This window comes from Netta rufina, assembly GCF_964035555.1.
Source record: "Netta rufina genome assembly, chromosome: 2".
Lineage (NCBI taxonomy): Eukaryota > Metazoa > Chordata > Aves > Anseriformes > Anatidae > Netta > Netta rufina.
Window position 1 is genome coordinate 14,626,426 of NC_140124.1, and position 20,410 is coordinate 14,646,835.

At 38.1% G+C, this 20,410-nt stretch overlaps 1 protein-coding gene across 13 annotated transcripts in view; it reads left to right on the top strand.

The window, feature by feature from the left end:
• Positions 1 to 20,410, top strand: part of PARD3 (par-3 family cell polarity regulator) — a 446,166-nt gene that overhangs the window by 168,160 nt on the left and 257,596 nt on the right. For all 13 annotated transcript variants that reach the window (XR_014618202.1, XM_084281998.1, XM_084281993.1 and 10 more), the window contains exon 4: positions 8,920 to 9,098. Coding sequence is in view for 12 of the 13 variants with exons in the window: in XM_084281998.1 (XP_084138124.1) it covers positions 8,920 to 9,098 (179 nt within the window). In the remaining variant the exon portion in view is untranslated. The remainder of the gene's footprint in view (positions 1 to 8,919; positions 9,099 to 20,410) is intronic.

Here is a 20,410-nt window from a genome sequence, read left to right on the forward strand (position 1 = left end):
TTGCCTTACTCTCTATTTGGCTACTGGGAACCCCAGAGGTTTTTGCAGAAAGTGATCTTTAACCTTGAGAGCTAATGAGAAGATTTCAACGCCTTGTAGCGCTGGAGCACCTTATTCCCCACTCAGGTAATTGGAAAGAGCTTGTTCTGATGCCAGTAGGTTTGTGTTGTCCCCTGTTGCCTCTGACCTACTCAGCCCATCCTCTGACCTAGTAGCAGGTCAGGGACAGCATCATCTCTTTGCTGGCTGCCCTCCCATGTTTTGGGCACGGCAGCCCCACTGCTGCGCATCCCCTGCTGATGAGCAGGATTGGTGGCATTTCATCTCGGTTTAAACACACAAATACTTGATTCGTCTTTAGGGATTCAGTGTGATACTTGTAGCAGAATGATGGAAAATAATGGTCTTACCTTGAGATCTTCACGCCCTGTGCTTTGCCTCTGAGCTGTGTTAGTCCCCATGTGCAGAAGAACCTTCTGCTAAAAACTATTTGTCTGAGCGTGTGGGGTGACAGGACGTGGTCTTTTCCTAGCTCTTTTGCTCATCTTGGTCACCAGCAGCAGAAATGAGCTTGGTGAAATATTAACTCAGAGGGATTTGATAACACTTTAAATGAGAGCGTGTTTCTTGAGTTTCAACATGTTTCTAATAATCGCAGTAAATATTTCTGTCACGGAAACAAGAACAAGTGTCATTAAAATTACAGAAGCTGTTAGTCATTTTTAATAGTTATTCAGGACCGTGTACACCCTATCTTGTTATAGAAGTTAGTTGTATTTTTTTTGGCCATGTGAGAAACTCATGAACGAGCAGTACAATATATTCCTTCCCACACTTTTTTTCTTTATACTCTATGCATGCAGATATGAAAATGTATGTACAGATCGTTTCTGACAAAAAAAAACAAACAACTTTTAAATTATTGTGGTAAAGTTTTTTGTTGTTGTTGTTGTTGTTTGTTTGTTTGTTTGTTTGCCATAACTATCATGCTTCAACTAGAAATCTGTCTAAATCATTTCCATAATGAAGCTATGTGGATTTTGGGCAACACAGGTTGAGCTCCACCTCCAGGTGCTGATACCCCAAACCTGTTGCCTTCTGCTGCCTCACAGTGGCCTGTGAGCTGGATGTAAGTGTTCATCCTCATGTCTTAAATAACCTTAACTGTGTTTTTGACAATTTTTACACTTCTCTGGAGTGGAGCAAGGCTGGAGCTGGCTGTGCTCACCCTGGACTATTTATATTTAATTAATTAATTATTATTATTATTATTTTTACCAATCCAGAAGGGTTTTTGACTTTTTACCCTAACCCCTGCAGGAAATTTTCATTCCTTGCCGTGTGTAGTGCTGTTTGCCCTGGACAGTGTTGGTGGGTAGGGTTTCCTCTGCCAGATGTGTGGGTCAGGGCAGGAACCTCAGCAGTGCTGCTGATGGGCAGTGATGATGCTCCTCAGCCCTCGGGTCATGCAGACCTTTATGGTTTTACAGCTGACTTTACAGAAAAGTCAGCTAGCTCCATAAATCAGGAGCAAGGATGCTGCATGAGGTTCTGATGGAGAGTAGGGTAGGGGAGAGATTCCTATTCCAGCTTTGTAAGGATTTGTGTAACAAGAAGTCCCCTGCTAATTACACACACACACGCTGAATTGCAATTAAGCATATCTAACTCTGGTACCTGGACACGATCCATATATGAATTTCCACCTCACACAGAAGGTGATGTATGAGGCTGTGTCAGCAACAGATGTTGAAAGTTTGATTCAAGAGCAAGTCAGAAGTGGATATGGACAAGAGAAGCTGACAGGTAGTTTTGAACCCTTAACATCTTGCATGGCAGAGCAGTGGCACTTTCTGCCTACCCCTTTCACTCCTTGCATAAAGGCACGGTGGTGGCCTGGGGACCAGATGGAGGAGGCGATGGCACAGGGGCGACCACAGCAGGGTTTTCTTTGAAACTTACTAATGAAAGAACCATGATGTGTAGTATACACATTATTATCATTATTGGTTCTTCCTAATTAAGTTCTTCAAGTTACGATATAAATCCTGTTGTTGCATCTCTATTTTTTCCTTCTGTCTAGGAAAAAATTGCAAACTTCCTCCTCTAAGTGAGCCTTTCCAAGCCTACCACGAGCAATACACAGTATTCCCATCATTCTATTATGTGATGGGAAATTCTACCACTCAGTTTAAGGGTATTTTTCACAGTTGTGGCAAGAATAATACCTGCCAACCTTCTTGGCTTTATTAACTCAAACTAGCTTGGAGTTTGCACCCTTCTCTGCACACCCTTGTCTGCACCACAAAATGAGTTTTGAATGAAGATGCAAAACCACAGTACCTTCAACAGAAAATAACTATAACTAAAAATCAATCAGAATCTTATTGTGTAGGGTTGTTCAGTGACGTAAGCAGAAATGCGTCAGCAGAAGTAAAGTTGACTACAGTACTTCTACTCTCACACCAGTGCTTGAAGAAGTAATGAATAGAATGTTATTTGGCAATGATTTGTAACATCTTGGGGGCTGCAAGTGCATTTTCCTTGATCTGCAGCAATGGTGTGAAAATAGGTGAAAAGGTAATCCAGAACGATTTAAAGAAATCCACAGTGAATGTACCCAAAAAACTGAGACTGCAGCTCATTAAAACATACTAAAATGTAATTTTTGACAGAGATGAGTAGAACATTTGTAAGATCTGACATTTTTGTCTTTTCTTTTGGCATGCAAAGACATTTGCATTTTAGAAAAAAGCCCAGAGAAAGGAGATGGAAAGAGTGTACATAATTAAATTTTAATTTCAGTTTTAAAGATCTTTCCCTAATTAGCTTTAAAAGTCAGTGTCTAAGTAAATTGAGTTTCAAGGTGCAATCATCTTTTTCCTCCCTGGATCTTAGTATTCAAAAGTAAGAAGAAAGAATAGTAGAGAAAGAAAGAAGACTGTTATTTTACAGGCCTTTCAAGATAAGGATTTAACATTACCTCATTATTAAAATATATGTGGCAGGTTGATGTTTTCTTGTTTTTAAATTTGATAGTCATTGAGCAGGCATGGTAGGGAAAACTGAAAACTTAGGTTCTATTAGAAGAAAATGAAAATGATATTAAGTAGGTAAGGATTTTTGTCTCTTCTGCTGTATGATAAGACTTTTTTGATGGATTGGTTGCTTTTTTTTTAATGTCATCCATTCTTCCAGAGATGATGACATTTCTACATTAGTATGGGTGTTTTCTGAACAGGTTACGACCAGAATAATATTTACAAAAATGAACGCCAACAGAGAATTAAGAGAAGGCAGAGGTGAAGTTATGTATTCTTTAGCACCGAACAATGGTTATGACCATGGGAAATGCTATAATTGTATGTGACACATGAAAGGAAAGATAGGTTTTTTAGTGAAAGGGAGATAACTCAAAACAGAAGGATCAGCCTGGGGAAATAATAATAATACAAATTGAGAAGAAAATATATATAAATTTTTTAAGATTTTGACCAAATAGTATTCTCTTTGGGAAATGCTGTAAATTCTTTTACAGAATCATATGATAGTTATATAAAAGTGGACCGGATTCTGTAGGAGAGAAAAAGCATTGCTCTGTGCCATTAAGAGACAGTTGGGGTTGTATACGCTTTTCCTTTGCTGTCATGTCTGAAAATGTTTCTGTAAAGGTCTATAACTGATAATGTGTGGCCACGTAGTGCTACCATTTAGCAGTCCTCTCTGTACTGTGTGCCAGAGTTTACTCTTTAGGAAAGATGGCATAGTAGTACAGGGTGCAGATCTTTATCTTCTGGAACTGCTTTATTTTTATTATTGTTTTTTCTTTTTTAATTCTAGATGCCTACTGTTGATTTTCACTGCATTGTTAATCTTGAATAGAAGTGCTGATTTAGATTCATTGCTGTTTGGGTTTAATGCAGTTTGTAGCAAAGTTCACAATCAGTTATTTTTTTTGTTCTCTGACTCATTTTCTTCTACGTGAAGAGAAAAAGCACTGAAAACCTTTGTAGCCGTCTAGTTTGCAACAGCCTCGATGTTCTGTGAAAGTTATCATCATCTTGTCTCTAGAGGCTTGCAGGAATGAAAGTTGATCAGATTTAGGGGATTTGAGGTTTTGAAGGTCATAGGAGATGTTTTTCTCTCACTGTGTCTGTCTGAGTGGAGCAATGAGCTGGACTGGACCTACTGAAATTTGAACCACCACTGTAGGAACTGTGCTGGTGTGTGAAACTCAAGGCTAATCTAACTATTTTTAACAGGTATTTCAGTTAAATATTGATGAAGTCTTAGCTTGTACTTTTAAATACTGAAGGCTTAAAGAAGCTGTCCTGCTGTCCTCAGCCCCAGGATGGACCCGAATTCATCCTTCTTCTTGAAAGCCAATGAGGATTTGGGTGGTGGTATGAATCAGATAGGTGACACAAGCAGTAAAACTGTTAAATCTCTTTCTCCGGTCCCCTGACCAGTGTTTTGATGCTGAGGTAGGATCTCCGCATCTGAGGTATGATCTCACTTACGTGTTCGACACCACTCAATGTACCTTCAATGTACATACAGGCTCACTTCAAGAAACTTTGTCAAACTTGAGAAACATTCTTGTTGAAACCTACTCCTTCCCACAGAGTTTTTTTTTTTGGTTTTACTGAATCATCATTTTTCTAGAGAAAGCTCTTTAGTGTGTGTGGGGAAGAAAAAAAGATAAAATAAAAAGTCATGTTCATGTCTACTCCTCAGCCTTGGGCCTGATAGCCTGTTTGAGGCAGCCAAAAATCACCTTATGCCCATTTTTCATGTCTTAAAATTCACTGCATGCCAAACTGCAAGCTGTCAGTGATACCAAGGAGCTGAAACATCAGCTGAAATCTTCACAGTGAAAAATTGTCCGTGCTACGCATCTTTTTCTAGTCATACCCTCCTAAGCTGCTGTCTGAGAGGAAATTGATATGGGAACATATATATATGCTCCACTCTGAAAGGCCAGCAGCTCTGGTGTGGCATGGTTGCCGTTCAGAACAAGGCAGTCAGCTTTATGGATGAAATCTGCCAGATCCTCTCACGCTTTTGCTCATGAGCACGTTTGAAAATCAGAAAAGGTGATGACCCTTTTAAAATAAAAATGGAATTGCTGGCAGGAAGGAAAGGTACAACTCAGTGTTCTTAGCATTTAAAGATGGTTATAAAATGTATATTGGCTGTTTTTATAATTTATAGTGAAACTGCTGTTGCTTTTAATAAAATGAGACTTCCAGTCAGAGTTTCATGATTATGAATGTGGGCATTTTGTTACCCAGCTTGGATTTATCCTACAAATAACCATTTTCTAACATAACTGTGGGCATATACATAACTTAATGGGATTCTCTGTCACACATAATTCTTTCTCAACTTCTAGGGGTTGGACTTGTTGCTGAATACTTAAAGTCCTTGAATAAAGCTCAAGAACTGAGTTAGTGATGACTTTCATGATTTTTAATTTAATTTTTTCCTTAATTCTTAGACTTTTAAAACTTCCTGTAATTCATTATTAGATTTACTATTTCAAGTGCTTATTTAAAAGGCACCTTAGCTGCTGAAGCAAATCAATATTTACAGTGCATTAGTGCCACAGAGAATTTGAAGCCTTGTGATTAGAGTTCATTGCTGTTTTATCCAGTCTTCAAAGAAACTCCAGACTTCAAACGCTATCAGCCATCATCCTGAAATCAGTGACATTGCATTGGTCCCATGCGTACTTCATCTTGTGGTTTAATTATTAAGTTTCTTTCCTTTGATTTTCCTTTTAATATTTCAAAGTATATCGTCTTCAAATCTATAAATTTAAGGAAACCTGAAGATTGTAACCACCAATATATTGGTAGTAAAATCTGTTCAATATATTCTTTTTTGTTATTGTTCTAATGGACGGTATGGAAACTGAGCTAGAGCAGAGTCTCTCAGAATAGAACTGAAGAGAGGAGTATAGGAGATGGTATTTATCAATTGTGGTTAACACAGCATGAATAAAATGTAATCCCTAGATCAATACCTGGTGAAGTATTGTCCACTGCCAAGGACCATGCCCTAGAGCTTCATGTACTTGTCCCATTCCAGTGATAAAAAAAAAAAATAAATAAAAATTACCACCCCAAATTTCTAATTTAACTTGGAAATGCATAGATCTAGCACACCCAAATGATCATCTTTTATAATTCATTTTCTTGTGAAGTTTGGCTAGCAATGCAAGTTACATTTCCTTATACATGGAGCCATTTTCATAAGGAGTGACTAGAGTTGATCAAGTTGTATCTTTGAACTGATAGAACACCATTTTTTTTTGTAGATTTGGAGAAATGTTCAATAAATTTCTGAAAGTACCTCAGTAGCTAACCTTAATAAAATGAGATGGGTCATATTAAAGGTGGCACAGCAGCAAATAATTTTTTTAGAGAAACATCTTGCATTGATGTTTTCTCTGGGAAATTAATATTTGGAAATTCTGTTGCATAATTAACTTTCTGTGTTGTGAAAAGTCTCTGACACTTAGCATGGTTCAAACTGTGATGTTTTAGCTACAAAGAAAAAGGCAATGCAGTGATAATTGCTCTCTCCTCTCCAGAAGTGCTGACTTGAGTTCCATTTTCTTCCCTTTATTTCTTTGTTGGCAATTCAGCTTCTCCTCTTACAGAAGTTCACTGAACTGAACTTTTGTTTTGTCAAGTAATTTGAAGAAAGAGTGTAAAAATACAAGAACATTTTGCTATCGCCATGCTTATATATAGATGTATGAGCATAAGGAGCAAGTGAACTCATGTTTGAAAATGATAATTCCCTGTTGCATGTAGGGTGGGTAGCTAAGGCAAACAGATAATATGCATGCGCTGCTGCTTGGAACAAATATAGATTGGTATTTCTCTTAAGTGGCACCACTCATGCTACAGACCCACTTTCTTGACCAGGCTAATCCAGTAAATAAGAGTGTCCGTTCGGAGCGAAGGCAGCAGCACAGACACTGCTGTTAATGGGTCACTTCATTATGCTTTGCGGTGCTGTTGCCTGTGACCACAGCTGTGGCACCTTTGTTATATAGATCTCCGGTGATTTGCTAGTGTACTTTTATTATGTTTACCATCTAGTGGGAAATGAGGGGCTTTGCTTTCAGCTGCTTCATGAAACTTGAAGTTGTTGAAGACAAGGCAATCAAAGAAAAACCCTCTGTTATGCGTTTTGTGAGTATATACTGAGTAATCACATTCTAACTAGAGTTGACTCAGACCATAAATACTTTTCTGCATAATTAATGTGATCTTTCCTGAAATGTTCTTTTAATTATTTCTTGTTCCATTATACTCTCGTATATACATATTTATAAAAGAAAAAAAAAATCTTTGCTGGAAATTAACTCTTGTGAATGTCTTTGTTATGAAAATGGAAAAAAAAAAAAAGAATTTTCAAAGGGAAGAGAAATAGTACAGTGTTAGTGGGAAAAACATTAATTAATTCTCTGTTATTCTCATTTACCAGATTGGACATGAAATAGAATGACTGTTTTGGTGTTTTCTTGTGTACCACTTGTGCATATCTCAGCAGCACAAGTCCTGGTTGTTCCAAAAAGCTCCTTGCACATGTACTTTCTCTGTGTGGCAAGACCTGCTATATTTCTCAGTGTCTTTATAGTGCCATAGGAAATAAGATTTTGTATTTTAATGTTGTTCTGTGTAGCTTTAACATAATGACATTGTAAAGCTTAAGAGCAGTCAGTTATCCAACTGCTGTCATTGTGTTTTCTGGCTGGTATTGTGACACGTGAACCTTCAGCTTCTTCAGGAACTGCTTGATCATGGCATTAAAAAATAGTCCTGGTATCATTCTCAGATGTTGGCCAGTGTGCCTCCCCCAGTGACTCTGCTTGCTTACGTGCCATAGTTTTCACCTTTTCCTTTTTCACTTTGCATTCAAGGTTCTCAGTGCAGCAGTAAAGAGAAATAAGACTGATAAATCACATCACCTCCATTCTGGTGTTGAGTGGGAGAGTGCTAAGAGGTCGCAAATGCAGGCAATGAAACTTCTGTTTGGGCATGAAGACTGTAGATGTGTGGATATTTGCTGTAGGATAATAAATGAAATTGGAAAAATTAAGTTGTATTTCAAGTGAAACAAACTTTAATGTGCCATCAAAGTTTCCAGACCTGATTTGACCTCCACATATATTAAAAAACCCTATCTCTTCCCAATCAGTCTACCTGCCTGATGCACCATTTATTACTAATGAAATATTTTTCTCCTGTCAATCATGCCAGCTGGCAAGCTAAGGGAATCAAGGTAAATCAACACAGACCTTCCAGACACAGTCAGGGAAAGGAATAATGCAGAACAGAAACCAGTCACTCCCAGAAGTTCTAAGAAAGGCATGGAGAGTGTATTGCCCAAGCAGAAGAGCTTTCCCTGCAGAGGCTGCTGTGCCACCCCTTGCAAGCATGCTCTGTCTGGCAGTGCCCACACTGGGAAGCGTGGCCCTAGTCCACTCCTTGTTTTGGCATCAGGCTCTTTGGACCTTTGGCTACTTGCCCTTTAAAACAACTTTAAGTCGCCTTAGTTGGTTGCTCAAGCTTATTCTGTTTTTTTTTGTTTTAAATTTACACAACAACCAACAGATGGTAGCGATACCATGTTTGTACTTATAAAGCCAAAGAGCTGTACAAGGTTAAAAGAATTATGTTTGGCCCTTGTTTTCTTCTCATGTGGTCAAGCAGCAAGGCTGTGGTTTTAAAGGAAACAGACCTTGTCCTTGAGGAACTATGCTGAGGTCAATAACCGGTTACCCTGCGAAACCACATTTGGTCAAAACCACCCATCCAGGGCTTGAAAAAATGTTTTTTCCTATGTGAAAAACATTTTAAATCTAGTCAGAGTTTATTTACTGTCTCTTTTGTTTTTCAGATATGCCTCTTCATGTACGGCGGAGTAGTGACCCTGCACTGATTGGCCTCTCAACATCTGTAAGTGATACAAATTTTTCTTCAGAAGAACCTTCACGGAAAAACCCTACAAGGTGGTCCACAACAGCAGGCTTCCTCAAGCAGAACACCCCTGGCGTACCCACTACTCATGAAAGAAAGGTATATTTCTTTTCACCTCTTCATTCAATAAATGAGAAATGTGCATGCATCTTCACTTCTTTTGTCCTTCTCTTGTCTACTCCAGGCTTAAACCTTTGTTTTCAGACCTTGTCCAACAAACCACATTATCAACAGAGCGCTGTGCCAGTCCCATGTGTACCTACTTCTTAGCAAGTCCTCAGTGGCACCCACAGCAGGTGTTACAAATGTTTGATTTTGCCATTAAGTGCCATTGAAGCTCTGATTACTCATTACTCTGTTAAGCAGGGCCTAAATACTGTCACATATTTTCTTTGAATGCAAATAGGCAGTTTATATAATGACTTCTATCTCCGCAGAAGTCCTAATGTCAGTGAATAATCTGCATGCCTACAGCCATTCTGGCTCTGTCTTTCTGACATAGCAATGCTAGTTTTCATTTTCTGAGGCACTAGTCAAGTAATACAAAGCAAAAATTGCAAATGCTGTATTATTTGCTTTCATTTTTTCTTTCATTTTTTTCAATATGATTTCAGTATCTCTACCTGAATTGCTTTACTAGCTGGAGAAGTCAGTAGGAAGCACTCTCCTCAGTGCATTACTGGGAAAAAAAAAAAAAAAAAAAAAAAAAAAAAGAAGCTGTAAGAAACATTCCCTTTTGTGTAGCTCCCTACATTGCCCAACATTATGATGGTAACATAAAAACAAACTGAAAAGGATTTTTTTTTTCCAACAGAAAGTTGCCCTATAGCAAGTTGCGCTTTCAGTTGCCATTCTGACTGCACAGCATAAGATCCTGTCAGAAAACAGGCAGCTTATTACAGGGTTTTTATTTTCCTTTATTGTTATTAATTTTGTGTAGTATAAACACAAGCTAAGAAGATGCAGCTAGAACTCCCAAATCCCAAAGAAAGAAATCTTTACATGCTGCTAATGAAGTCACCTATCTCCCATGGGATTTTAGTTACTTCAAAAATATCAATAAAGACACAGGACTCATAGGCATTAAGGTCTGCATTCTTACAGAGTTTTCAGTTTAATCTGGTACCTTTGGGTCTCTGCTTGATCAGGATTTCAGGTAGGTGAAGGTATATATTCTGTCACTTGTGCTGGTGCAGTATAGAAGTGTGTGTTGTTTTGAAAAGTATTTTACAGTATTCTGATTTGGAGAAGAAAAGTGATAATCTAATCCCTTTGAAGTGTTAACATCTTGATTTAATTTTTCTGAAATCATAATGAGGCTGTACTTCATTACTCCACGAGTATGAATGTAGAAGGCCATACATAAATAGCATAGTCAGATTTCTTTAGAGTGTGTGAAGTTAGCAGAAATTGGAGAGAATTGAACAGCAGTTGATCTTTCACACTAGTCTTCTTGCATCATTAGTTGTTCATCATGTATTTGCACTTGATTTTCATAAAAATATTTGCTGTCTACTGGAGCACGGTGACTGAAATGGAAAGGAATTCATATGATCTCATGTAGTGATGGGAAGGTAGGCACAAGAGAACATTAAATCAAGAAGATGGTTTAGAGCTAATGTAGGTTAGCTAGTGCTACAGATATTGTTAATTTCCTTTACTCATTTTTAATTTTATTTTATACACTGTATACATTAATCCTTCAAATAGAGCAGATCACTGAGTAGACTATTTTTAATAGATAAGATGCAGTAAACAACTGCAATTGAATAATAATTGCTTGTGCAACATATGTTGTGAATTAATACTGAGTTAATTTGTGCTAGATTGTTTATTTCTGTTGTCAGCATCTTGATTCTGTCATGTGAGTCAAGATTTCATAGTGAATCCTATTGCTCATAGGAATTGATATTAATAATTCTCCTTTCTTGCTCAATTATGAGCAACAATTTAATTTGTGTTATCATTCTAAAAGGTGCTTTTTTGAAGTTCTCTATCACTTACCAAAGTACTGACACTGAATTTTTGTGAATGTGTTCATGTTATTTGAACTGCAGCAACTCCTCACTGTTATTGTTTTCTTCAGCTACTCAGATAACAAGAAGAGATGGCTGTGCTTTGTTCCAGACTATTTCATTGATTATAGATGACACAGACATTTCAAGCAAAGCAATGAGAACAATCTTAATTTTCTGCTCTGTGCATTGGACTTAAGCACCCATATATCTTTTGTGGGCGGTTGGCACTACGTAATGTTTTCACTGCAGTTCCCTCTCTTGACAGCACAAGAACATATGTTCTTGGGCTGAAATTTGCAGCACAGTTGTAGATTAGCAACTTTACCCCAGCAATATCTGTATGTCTCTTGCAGAAACAAGAAAAGGGTTTCTGGGAGAGTTGCCAAAAGCTTCATCCACCTACTGACTCTAAGAAGTGACATTACTTTCAGCCCGTCACCTCCAAAGAGAAATAATTGACAGGTAGAAACCCTGTCCAATTTTTAGAGGAATTAGCAAAGGGAGGCTGCGTGTATCTGGCAGAAGGGATTTATTTCTCAGGGGCGAGTGAGAGAAGACTCCTTATTGGTGTTTATTTCATTTTGGGTAAGAACAATTTGGAATGGCAGGAAAATGGGCAGATGCTCAAGATTAGATGAAATGAAAGGGGTGGGATTGCTGCCATGCACTGAAGGCTGTGAAGAGCCAGGACATATGCCAGTAGTTCTGGGCAAATAAAAAGGGAAAAGGGCACCTGGAAAGAGGAAAAATGTGGGAGGTTTGAAGGATACCATTGAAAAATTTGTAGTCCCTTTAGGTATTAGGGTGGAACTGAGCTCTCATTTGTTTTTCATATCACTTCACTGTAAAGAAACCTTTATTGTCATGATGTCCCACTACGCTGTGTTTCCTTAGATCTGGAATCTCAACCTTTTCTGTTTTCTGTTGCTCACCTGTACTTTGGTCTTGTAAGAGCAACTTGAAACCAGATGTTGATGTTCTCTGTCCCAAAGTACTTATGTATTTGAAGAATTATCATTATTATTGATTATTTAAAAGTTACTGTACTGTTGGTCACTGTGCTCAGCTAGGTAGTTCCTGACCTCTTCCTTCTGTGTTCTTGTCCTGAGCGGTCTCAACAGAATGATTAGGGCTTCTCGTCTGTGCAAGATATTCACAAAATTGGCTTGTAATTATCAACCACTTTCTTGGGTAAATTCACTTCTCAAGATTCTTTTAAAACTAAACACTAAAATCACTCTCAAATACATTTTTGTGTGTGAGACATATCCATATTCCATAATGATTCAAGGCTTGACTTAATCACGTCTCTTTCTTCCTTGAGCCATTCTAATGAAACAAGAAATCTCTTAGTAAAAATATCTTCACAGAGGCCTGCAGTAATACCTGATTTGCAAGCTGTAATTTTGTTTGAATTGTATTGAACTGTACAGTTGAACAGATTGTATGCAGCTGAAGTGTACCACGTGTGATTCCCACCATCACAGTAAAATGTTTTTTGATATTGCTGTTTTCTGAATAACCATTAATTTGGATCACAGTCTTAATAATGCAGTACCAAAGACTATTGGCTTAACGAGCTGCACGTAAAATGTGTGAGCTGCACTAACGAAAATTGGGTTTCCTTTCCCTTAGATGTTTGTGTTAGTGTACAAGAAAGACATATAAATGCAGCAGCCAGATAAATTGCGTATGAATACAAATCAGTTATCTGCTTGGATCCTGCTTCTCTGAAATAGGCAAGGCTTATCTAGTTAACCTGCCTTGCTTAGTACAGGGGTATATCATGGCTACCTGGCTTATGAAAATTTTCACTCTGTGACTTTTCAGAGTTTGATTCATATATTGTTGCATCAGAGATAACAGCACTCGTATAGCATAAAGAGGTGAAAATGTGCACTACGAAAGAGAACTCAAGAGAGAGCAATGAGAAAGAAAAATGATTGTGCCTGGGCTTCTGTGCCTCTCTCGCTCCTGGATTCACCCACCTGGAGCAAAGCAAATGGCACGCAACATGCTCTGCAGGGTGGATCATCATCAGCAAACACATAGCTGAGTATACTCAGCACATCATTTTTTTCCCTTTTTGCCTTTGCCATTTAGTCAGCAGCCTTTTTTTTTTTTTTTTTTTTTTTTTTTTTGAATACGCTTCCCATGAACGTATGATGAGTTTGAGAACAGCCATGCCTTGTAGGAATTACTGTTTTAGGATGTGCTTTCTTCCTGCTTGGAAGCCTTATCTTTTGGGGTTCTGTAAACTGCAGAGGAAGAATCTGTTGCCATATGAGAGTGATCTAAGTCTCATACAGTGTCAAATCCCTTACCTGTAAAACGTTGTGTCTCTCACCATCTCCTCTTGTAGGTATTTTTACTGTTCCTATTGGATTGAGACAGATAATATTCACATTGTTGGATTGCATTTTTTCATTTATGTGAAAGAGGCAATGCTTTCTAATTCTCTTTGTAAGCAGGGTATAAACATTTCTGTATTAAAGTATGTCTAGATAGGAGAAAAGCATGCATGGATTATAGGAGATGTATATACCATACAAAAATGGCACGTCCGATGGTGTGCCATCAGATTCAAAATGCAAACTAGTTTCACTTAGCTTTGAGTCTTTTTAAAGCTGTCTTAGTGAAGTTTGCTCTATCACTGCCACCAAAGACATGGTATTTCAATAGATTTGAACTGTAACTCAGAGGATTGAACTGTGACTCAGAGCTCTATATTAAAAGAGCATGCATTAGTTTCATTTTATAGCCAGGGAGTCTGAATCACAGAGCGGGCATCATTCTGGGAACAAGCTCATTTCTTTTTGGTCGGGTTTTGTCATTTCAGTTGTGATTGCATATAGTGTAAGAGGAAAGGAAAACGAGAGCCATTTACAAATGCTGATATTAAGTATTTTAATGCAAAAAAAAATGTTGCTATGGGAGAGAGATGGATGGGTATTTAAACAACAAAAGTTATATGCACCAGTTTTCTTTCTTTGTGATAGAAAATCATTGCTGGCAGCTTGTCACATGATGATGAAATAGTTTAGAGGAAACGTACGCAGACTGTGCAATATAAAATAAACATAGTTATGTGTTATTTTTGTCCTGGGTAATGTGTAAAATTCCCAACTTTCATAGAACCACGGAATAGCTGAGGTTGGAAGGTACCTCTGGAGATCTTCTTGTCCAACCACTCTGCTCAAAGGAGCATCAACCAGAGCAGCTTGCTCAGGTTTGTGTCCAGTTGGGTTTTGAGTATACTTGTCTCCAAGGTTGCAGCCTGCACCGCTTCTCTTGGCAAGCTTTTCCAGCGTTCAATCACTCCTGCATAATGACTTGTACTTCAGTACGTGCCTGTTGCCTCTTGTTACCACTGAGAAGAGTCTGGCTTTCCATACAGAGCAGCTAGTGATATTTTAGTACAATAAAAATTAAAATCTCTATGGAAAAACTCAGCATTCCAAAATGTGAAAACAAACACAGTATTTCTCACCATCAGCAGCATGTTGAAAATGGGAGATAAAAAATGAAGAATCTTTGCCTGGTGCACAGAGAGATAACAGACAGCGTGTATCACTTGATGCTGTGCTCTGCTCTTTGCTGAGTACTGTGTACACAGGCGGGATTCAGCTATTTGGATCCAAAAGTCAGTCATGACCAGACTTGTTAAGAAGCAGGGGAAAAGCCAACAATAAAAGCAGCCAATCCAAAGTAAGTTACAATTTTCTCCATCTCTTGTTCTTTTACCTTTTTTCACTGGGACATTGCCACTTGTGGAAACCCATCTATCAAATTTCCCCTCTGTCCCCCAAACGAGATGGATTATTGGCACAGGGTGCTAAAGAGGTCTGAGAACTGGTGTTTTTTTTGCACATCCAGTCTGAAGTTGAGCAAGTATGTTGATTGCTCTCAATCTCTGCTCTTCATCAGTGAGGCAGGAAGAATGTCTTTCTCTCAGAGTGCTGTGCTGCCCCATCCCTCTGTCTGTGTGACAGGTGAGCAATGTCTGGCCTGTAGGTGAGAGGACAAGGTGCTGCATCATGAGCTGGGACTGCCAAGGAGGGTCTGGGTGAGCAAGTGCCTTCTGGTGATGGAGGCGTAGTGGAACGTGCAGGGGATGTTTGTCTTTACACTTCAGTGGTGCTGGAGTACAGCATCTCTTGGAGAGGTGGTGAAAGGCACGGACCTTGCAAGTACATGGTACGGTGAAATTTAAGTTGTAATGAATGGCTGACTTTTCCTCCGCCATTCAGCGAAGTGTACATGTACTTGTAAATCCCATGTTTAAATGTTCACCTCTTTTTTTTTTTTTTTTTAATTTTGTTACTATCTCTCTCTCTGGGTTTGAGACCAAAAATACACAGGCATGAAAGAGTAACTTGATAAAAAATTGAATAATTAAAGGAAAGAAAAAAAAAAAAAAAGAAAATGAGGCTGGATGTTCAGGTGTAGTGATTTTGTTAAGATTAGAAAAACTCATAGGTTTTCATTGGCAGTGGTTGGATCTGGATTTTGACCTGTTGTCATCTATTTGATCATAACCCAGAGCAGTGTATTTACACTGCATTTGCAGTACACACTTGTGTTTCAAGAGTGTCTGCAGATGCATATTCATATATTTGTCCGTCTGCCTTGTTTCCATGTTACCAAGGCTGTGCATTGGTGCAGCACAGGCCTGGATTTTGGCTGGACGAGCAGGCAGGCAGTCGCACGTGCAGTACGAGCCACGCAGCAGTCTGGGCTTTCCTGCAGTGTCCTGATGTGAGTCTGGGTGGTGTCAGCAGTGATTATTCCAGCCTTTTTTTTTCTTTTTTTTTTTCTTTTTTTTTTTTTCTGCGTTTGTTGTATTTTTAAATGAATTTATGTCATTTTGTAATGAATACTAGTCACACAATAAAACAAGCAGATTTCTCAGACTGAAATTCACTGTCCATAGAACCAATATATACAAAGGGGCAGTGTGATTGGGACGGAGATGGTGAACTTACCTTTAAAACCAGGAAAGGCTCGTTACCTTCTGGGCTTAGTTCTGTCGTGACTGAATTTGGGGCCGAAACAGATGCTGCTTGTCCTGTCTTGGTAAAGCCCTTGGGAAGGAGTCTGGCCAAGGTCTGAAATGAATTTGCAAGTCGGCTGAGCCAACTGCTTCCTTCACAGCTGAGAGCTGTCCAGGGAGCCCCACTGAGTCCCGTTTATATTGTTAGATGCAGAACATGGGGCTGATTTTGATAAGGGCTGGGTGGGCCGGAGGGGACGCTGGCGGTGGTGTGGTGAGGGCACAGCCACTGCCTTTGGGCCTTGCTGCTGCCTGGGGCTCTGCCCGTAAGGCACTGTCCTTCCTTGAGGTAAGGAGGAAAGAAAAATTAAGTTTCATTAGCCTGAGGAGACAGAATGGTTCTCTTATCCCCCTCAACCAATTTTTGTTGTTTTCAGGCATGCAGATACAATTTTCTCAACATAAAAACAGCAGGTTGAAGCTATTCTCAAACGCTTATTTTAGAGGTATGACCACCTGAAAGCATTTACCTACACTTACAAGGATAATGCAGGTGCTTTATAAGATATATTCATTTCGAGATCTAAATATAAGATTCTTGTGAAGTTTCCTGTACCTTGCTGCTTCCTGTCTCCCTTAACTCTCCAAATATATTTTATATTTATAAAATCCTGTTTGTTAAATCCTATATTCAGAGCATACTTTTGAAATTACTTAATTGCCAGCTTTTTTCCCTTCCTGGAATTTAATTTCTTGGCTCTCCCAAGGATTGAAATGAAGGGATGTTAACATTAAGATAAATAAACAGCTTTACAAATGCTGTTTCACTAAATCCAAATTGACATAAAGCATTGGGTACAAAATCAAATATCAGTGAAAATGACAGGACTGTGCATAATTCCATTATTGCACATAAATAACTGTATAGATCCATAAATAGCTGGATATAAACAACTATTTAGAACCCTTTAAAGCAGCACAGCAAAATGAGGTGGGAATTGACTGAGTCAAGAACATTTCAAAAGAGGTCTGATTTTACAGATATTCTTGTACAGGCCAGTTGGAATTGCAACTTGGGAGGGAACTGTAAATCAGCTCTTTTATTTTTAATTTATTTTATTTTATTTTTATTTTTATTTTTATTTTTATTTTTATTTTTATTTTGGACAAAATTTTACTAGCTTTAAAATAAGTCTAAAAGTCCTAAGTGATTTATTTTTCTTAAAGAACACTTTCTAGATGTTCTACAATTGGTCTAAAAAAATAATTCACCGGTGTGAAAAAAAAATGGAAGGGGAAACCGCTTAGAAAGTATAATGTGTACAGGAATCAGAACTGTAGCTTCTTGGCATTTTAAGTTAACTGATTCATTTGTTTTTCTTTAAAATGACACTATGGAAGGCGATGCCTTTTTAGTGTTGTTTCAAGAAGCTTACAGAAATAAAATCCAGCTTCAGAATTATAATTACAGAATATCAACTGCCATATGTTATTTTGGTTGTTTAGCATTATCTCTCATGAGATTTTATTGTGAGATTAACAAGTAAGGAGTGAACTGAAGAGGAAGCTTTTTTTCCTCTCCCTCAGTCTGAGAAAAAACAATACACACTGCGTGGTAAGTTTTGTTTTTGCATCTGTACTTGCAAAGATCATGATATTTTTGTTTTCCTTTGTAAACAAGAGAGACCAACAGAATGATTTGGATAGGCAGTGTCACAGTTTTTAGTTTACTCTTAATTTAGCCCATGTTCTTTGACACTGAATAGCTACATGTAGCATGTAGTACAGAAAACTGTCTGTCCATCATGGCCCCTACATACTGCTCTTTCTTCAGATCAGACCTTGCTTGTCAATCAAGGCATAATATGGAATATATGAATTGGAATTGCACAACTTTGGAAATTGCACAACTTTGGAAATTTCGGAACATTGGCTTTTATGTTGTCTTTCTCCTCATTGGCATCTAATGAGCTATTGTCAACACATAATAAATTATTTCTATTCACAGATCCATAGAAGGGGTCATTTCTGAAGACAAGTCTTTCTAGATTTTCGAAAGGCATCAGAATGACTATAGTGTTGTCATTCTTCACATATATTTCCATTATAACATGGAATACAAATGACTATATTCTGTATTGGAATATTAGATATGCATATTTTGCATCCTAAGACAGTTTTTGTGGGTTGGTGGAAGTGGTCCATGTTCCAGGTTCGAGTTAAGAGGAGGCACAAATACGAGGTAACCCTTTAATACAAGAGTCCTCTCTTTACTCCTAGTAATGGCCTAAGATTAGAAGCTCCTGATAGTTACTTGGTGATTGGGACTGGATTCTTGTTATATGCATTTGGCTGGGCTGTATCCAGGTTATTGTAGCTTCTGAGGTCTTGTTCTCCAATATACAGCAAACAAAGCTAGCTTTCGAACTAAACTGTGTGATAAATAAACTGAATCTTCTGAGAGGAAAAGGAAAATCACCCAAGTAGTAGTGTCAGTTTCTTAAGATACGCACATGTTTATAAAGAGTTACTTATTCAGTTCCTGCTCAGGTAAACTGTTGAAATCTGGTACAATTTGTTGATAAAAAGCTGATCATGAATAGAGGGATTGAATCCAAGATTGAATCCAAATCTGATCTCTAGGTAAGAAGTATTTTTGCTGCGAATTTCTGTAAGTACAGCACATCTACTGGGTTAATTAATTTCCCATATATAATGGATTTTCCCAGGAAAATAGATGTGCTCTTTTTAAGAAATGGGGTCCAGTTGGTTTTATTCCTCGTTTATTTATTTAAAGTCCACAAACAAACAAAACCAAACAACAACAAACATTACTGAACTAGTAAACAGATGTGTGTATTAGAGCTGTATTTAAATTCATTACATGGGTGTTTTGTTAATTGTAGCTTTTACAGTCCTGTCCAAGTGTGACATCAAACTGTCCAGGGTCAAGCATGGACACAGGGGAGCATAAAAAGAAAGAAGAGCAGCTTTTATAGTGATTCAACCAATAAATATATTTACAAACATTTACTTGCCCAAAGTTGATCAAATGAAATGGTAGCCTCAGAAGATGAAAATAAAGTTCTGTCTCTCATCAACGTGGAGATATGGCCTCAGTCTGAAGCCATCACAAGGTATCAAAAGCAAACAAAAACCCTTCTCCAGAAGGTGCAGCATACAAGAAAAAAGATATAGCTAAAAATTTTCAAGTGCCCTAAATGGTTTCTCTTAGTGAAGCTCCTGAAACGAGGTGAATAACTTGCTGTAGAAATAGCTATAGAGAAAACTTGAGATTTTTGGATCTCCTTCCAGAGAATTGCCATGAAGCAAAGTCTTCAATCTGTTTGACTCTTGTTGTATTGATGTCTAGTAGTAAGAGAAACAACCAGAAATTCACTACACTTCACATTAGAGATACAGGATGCAAAAGGAAAGAAGAAAACTCCCTTCCTTTACTATTTGGAAAGCGGTGTAGTTGCAAATGAGGTAACAGGCATGGACAAGGCACCGTATGGTGTGAAGGACTTTCTTGTTGGGTTAGTAATGCTGGGAGTCTTCAGTGGTACAACTGCAGGTTAAAATCACTAATGAGTTTATGCACTGACAGCTAGTAATTAAAGTACATGGATCATACTAATGTATCATTTCATCTACAAGCTGTGGAGTCTTTGATGAGGAGCTTGTTATATATTTCAATTCATCTGAAATTAAAAGTACAACAAAATCGCTTCACTTCTGTCCCCTTTCACCCAAGCCTCCAGCAAAGCCCTTCAGGGACACCATGCTGAACTAAATCTTAAGGAGTTAGATTCTATGTCCTCATTAAAAATACTGCAAAATGCTACTATTAAGTATAGTGGCAATATGGTGATTTGACAGTTTTAGTGTTATATTGATCAATTTCCATTTCAAATATCATAAACCTGCCATGGCCCACAGTCCCCAAAGATGTTTGGTAAAGAACCTTTTTTTTAAAAAATTACAGCATTTAATTGTAACTGATGATGCGTGTCAGTACCAGTCTCAGGAGGGCTTCCAGCTGCAGCTCCAGAAGAAATGAGAATTCCCTGCGTGACCCTGATGGCTTCTGCACCATAAAATCTTTCTCTTTATGGTATTGAAGTTAAAAGCGACACATACCTTTCCCAGCTGGATGTTTGGAGCGGGCGTGCTAATGCCAAATCATGCTGAATAGAAGGAAAGCTTTCTGGGTTGTTCATTTGCATATTTTACAACATATATATGTTTGTATGTTTGCTTTAAATACCAAACAGCATTGCAGCTTGTTCAGTAAGCCCCAATATCTAAGCTGCAGTTAAGTGTTTTTCACTTCATCACTATAGTTCATAAAACCATTATGGTTGGAAAAGACCTCCAAGATCATCTGGTCCAACCAT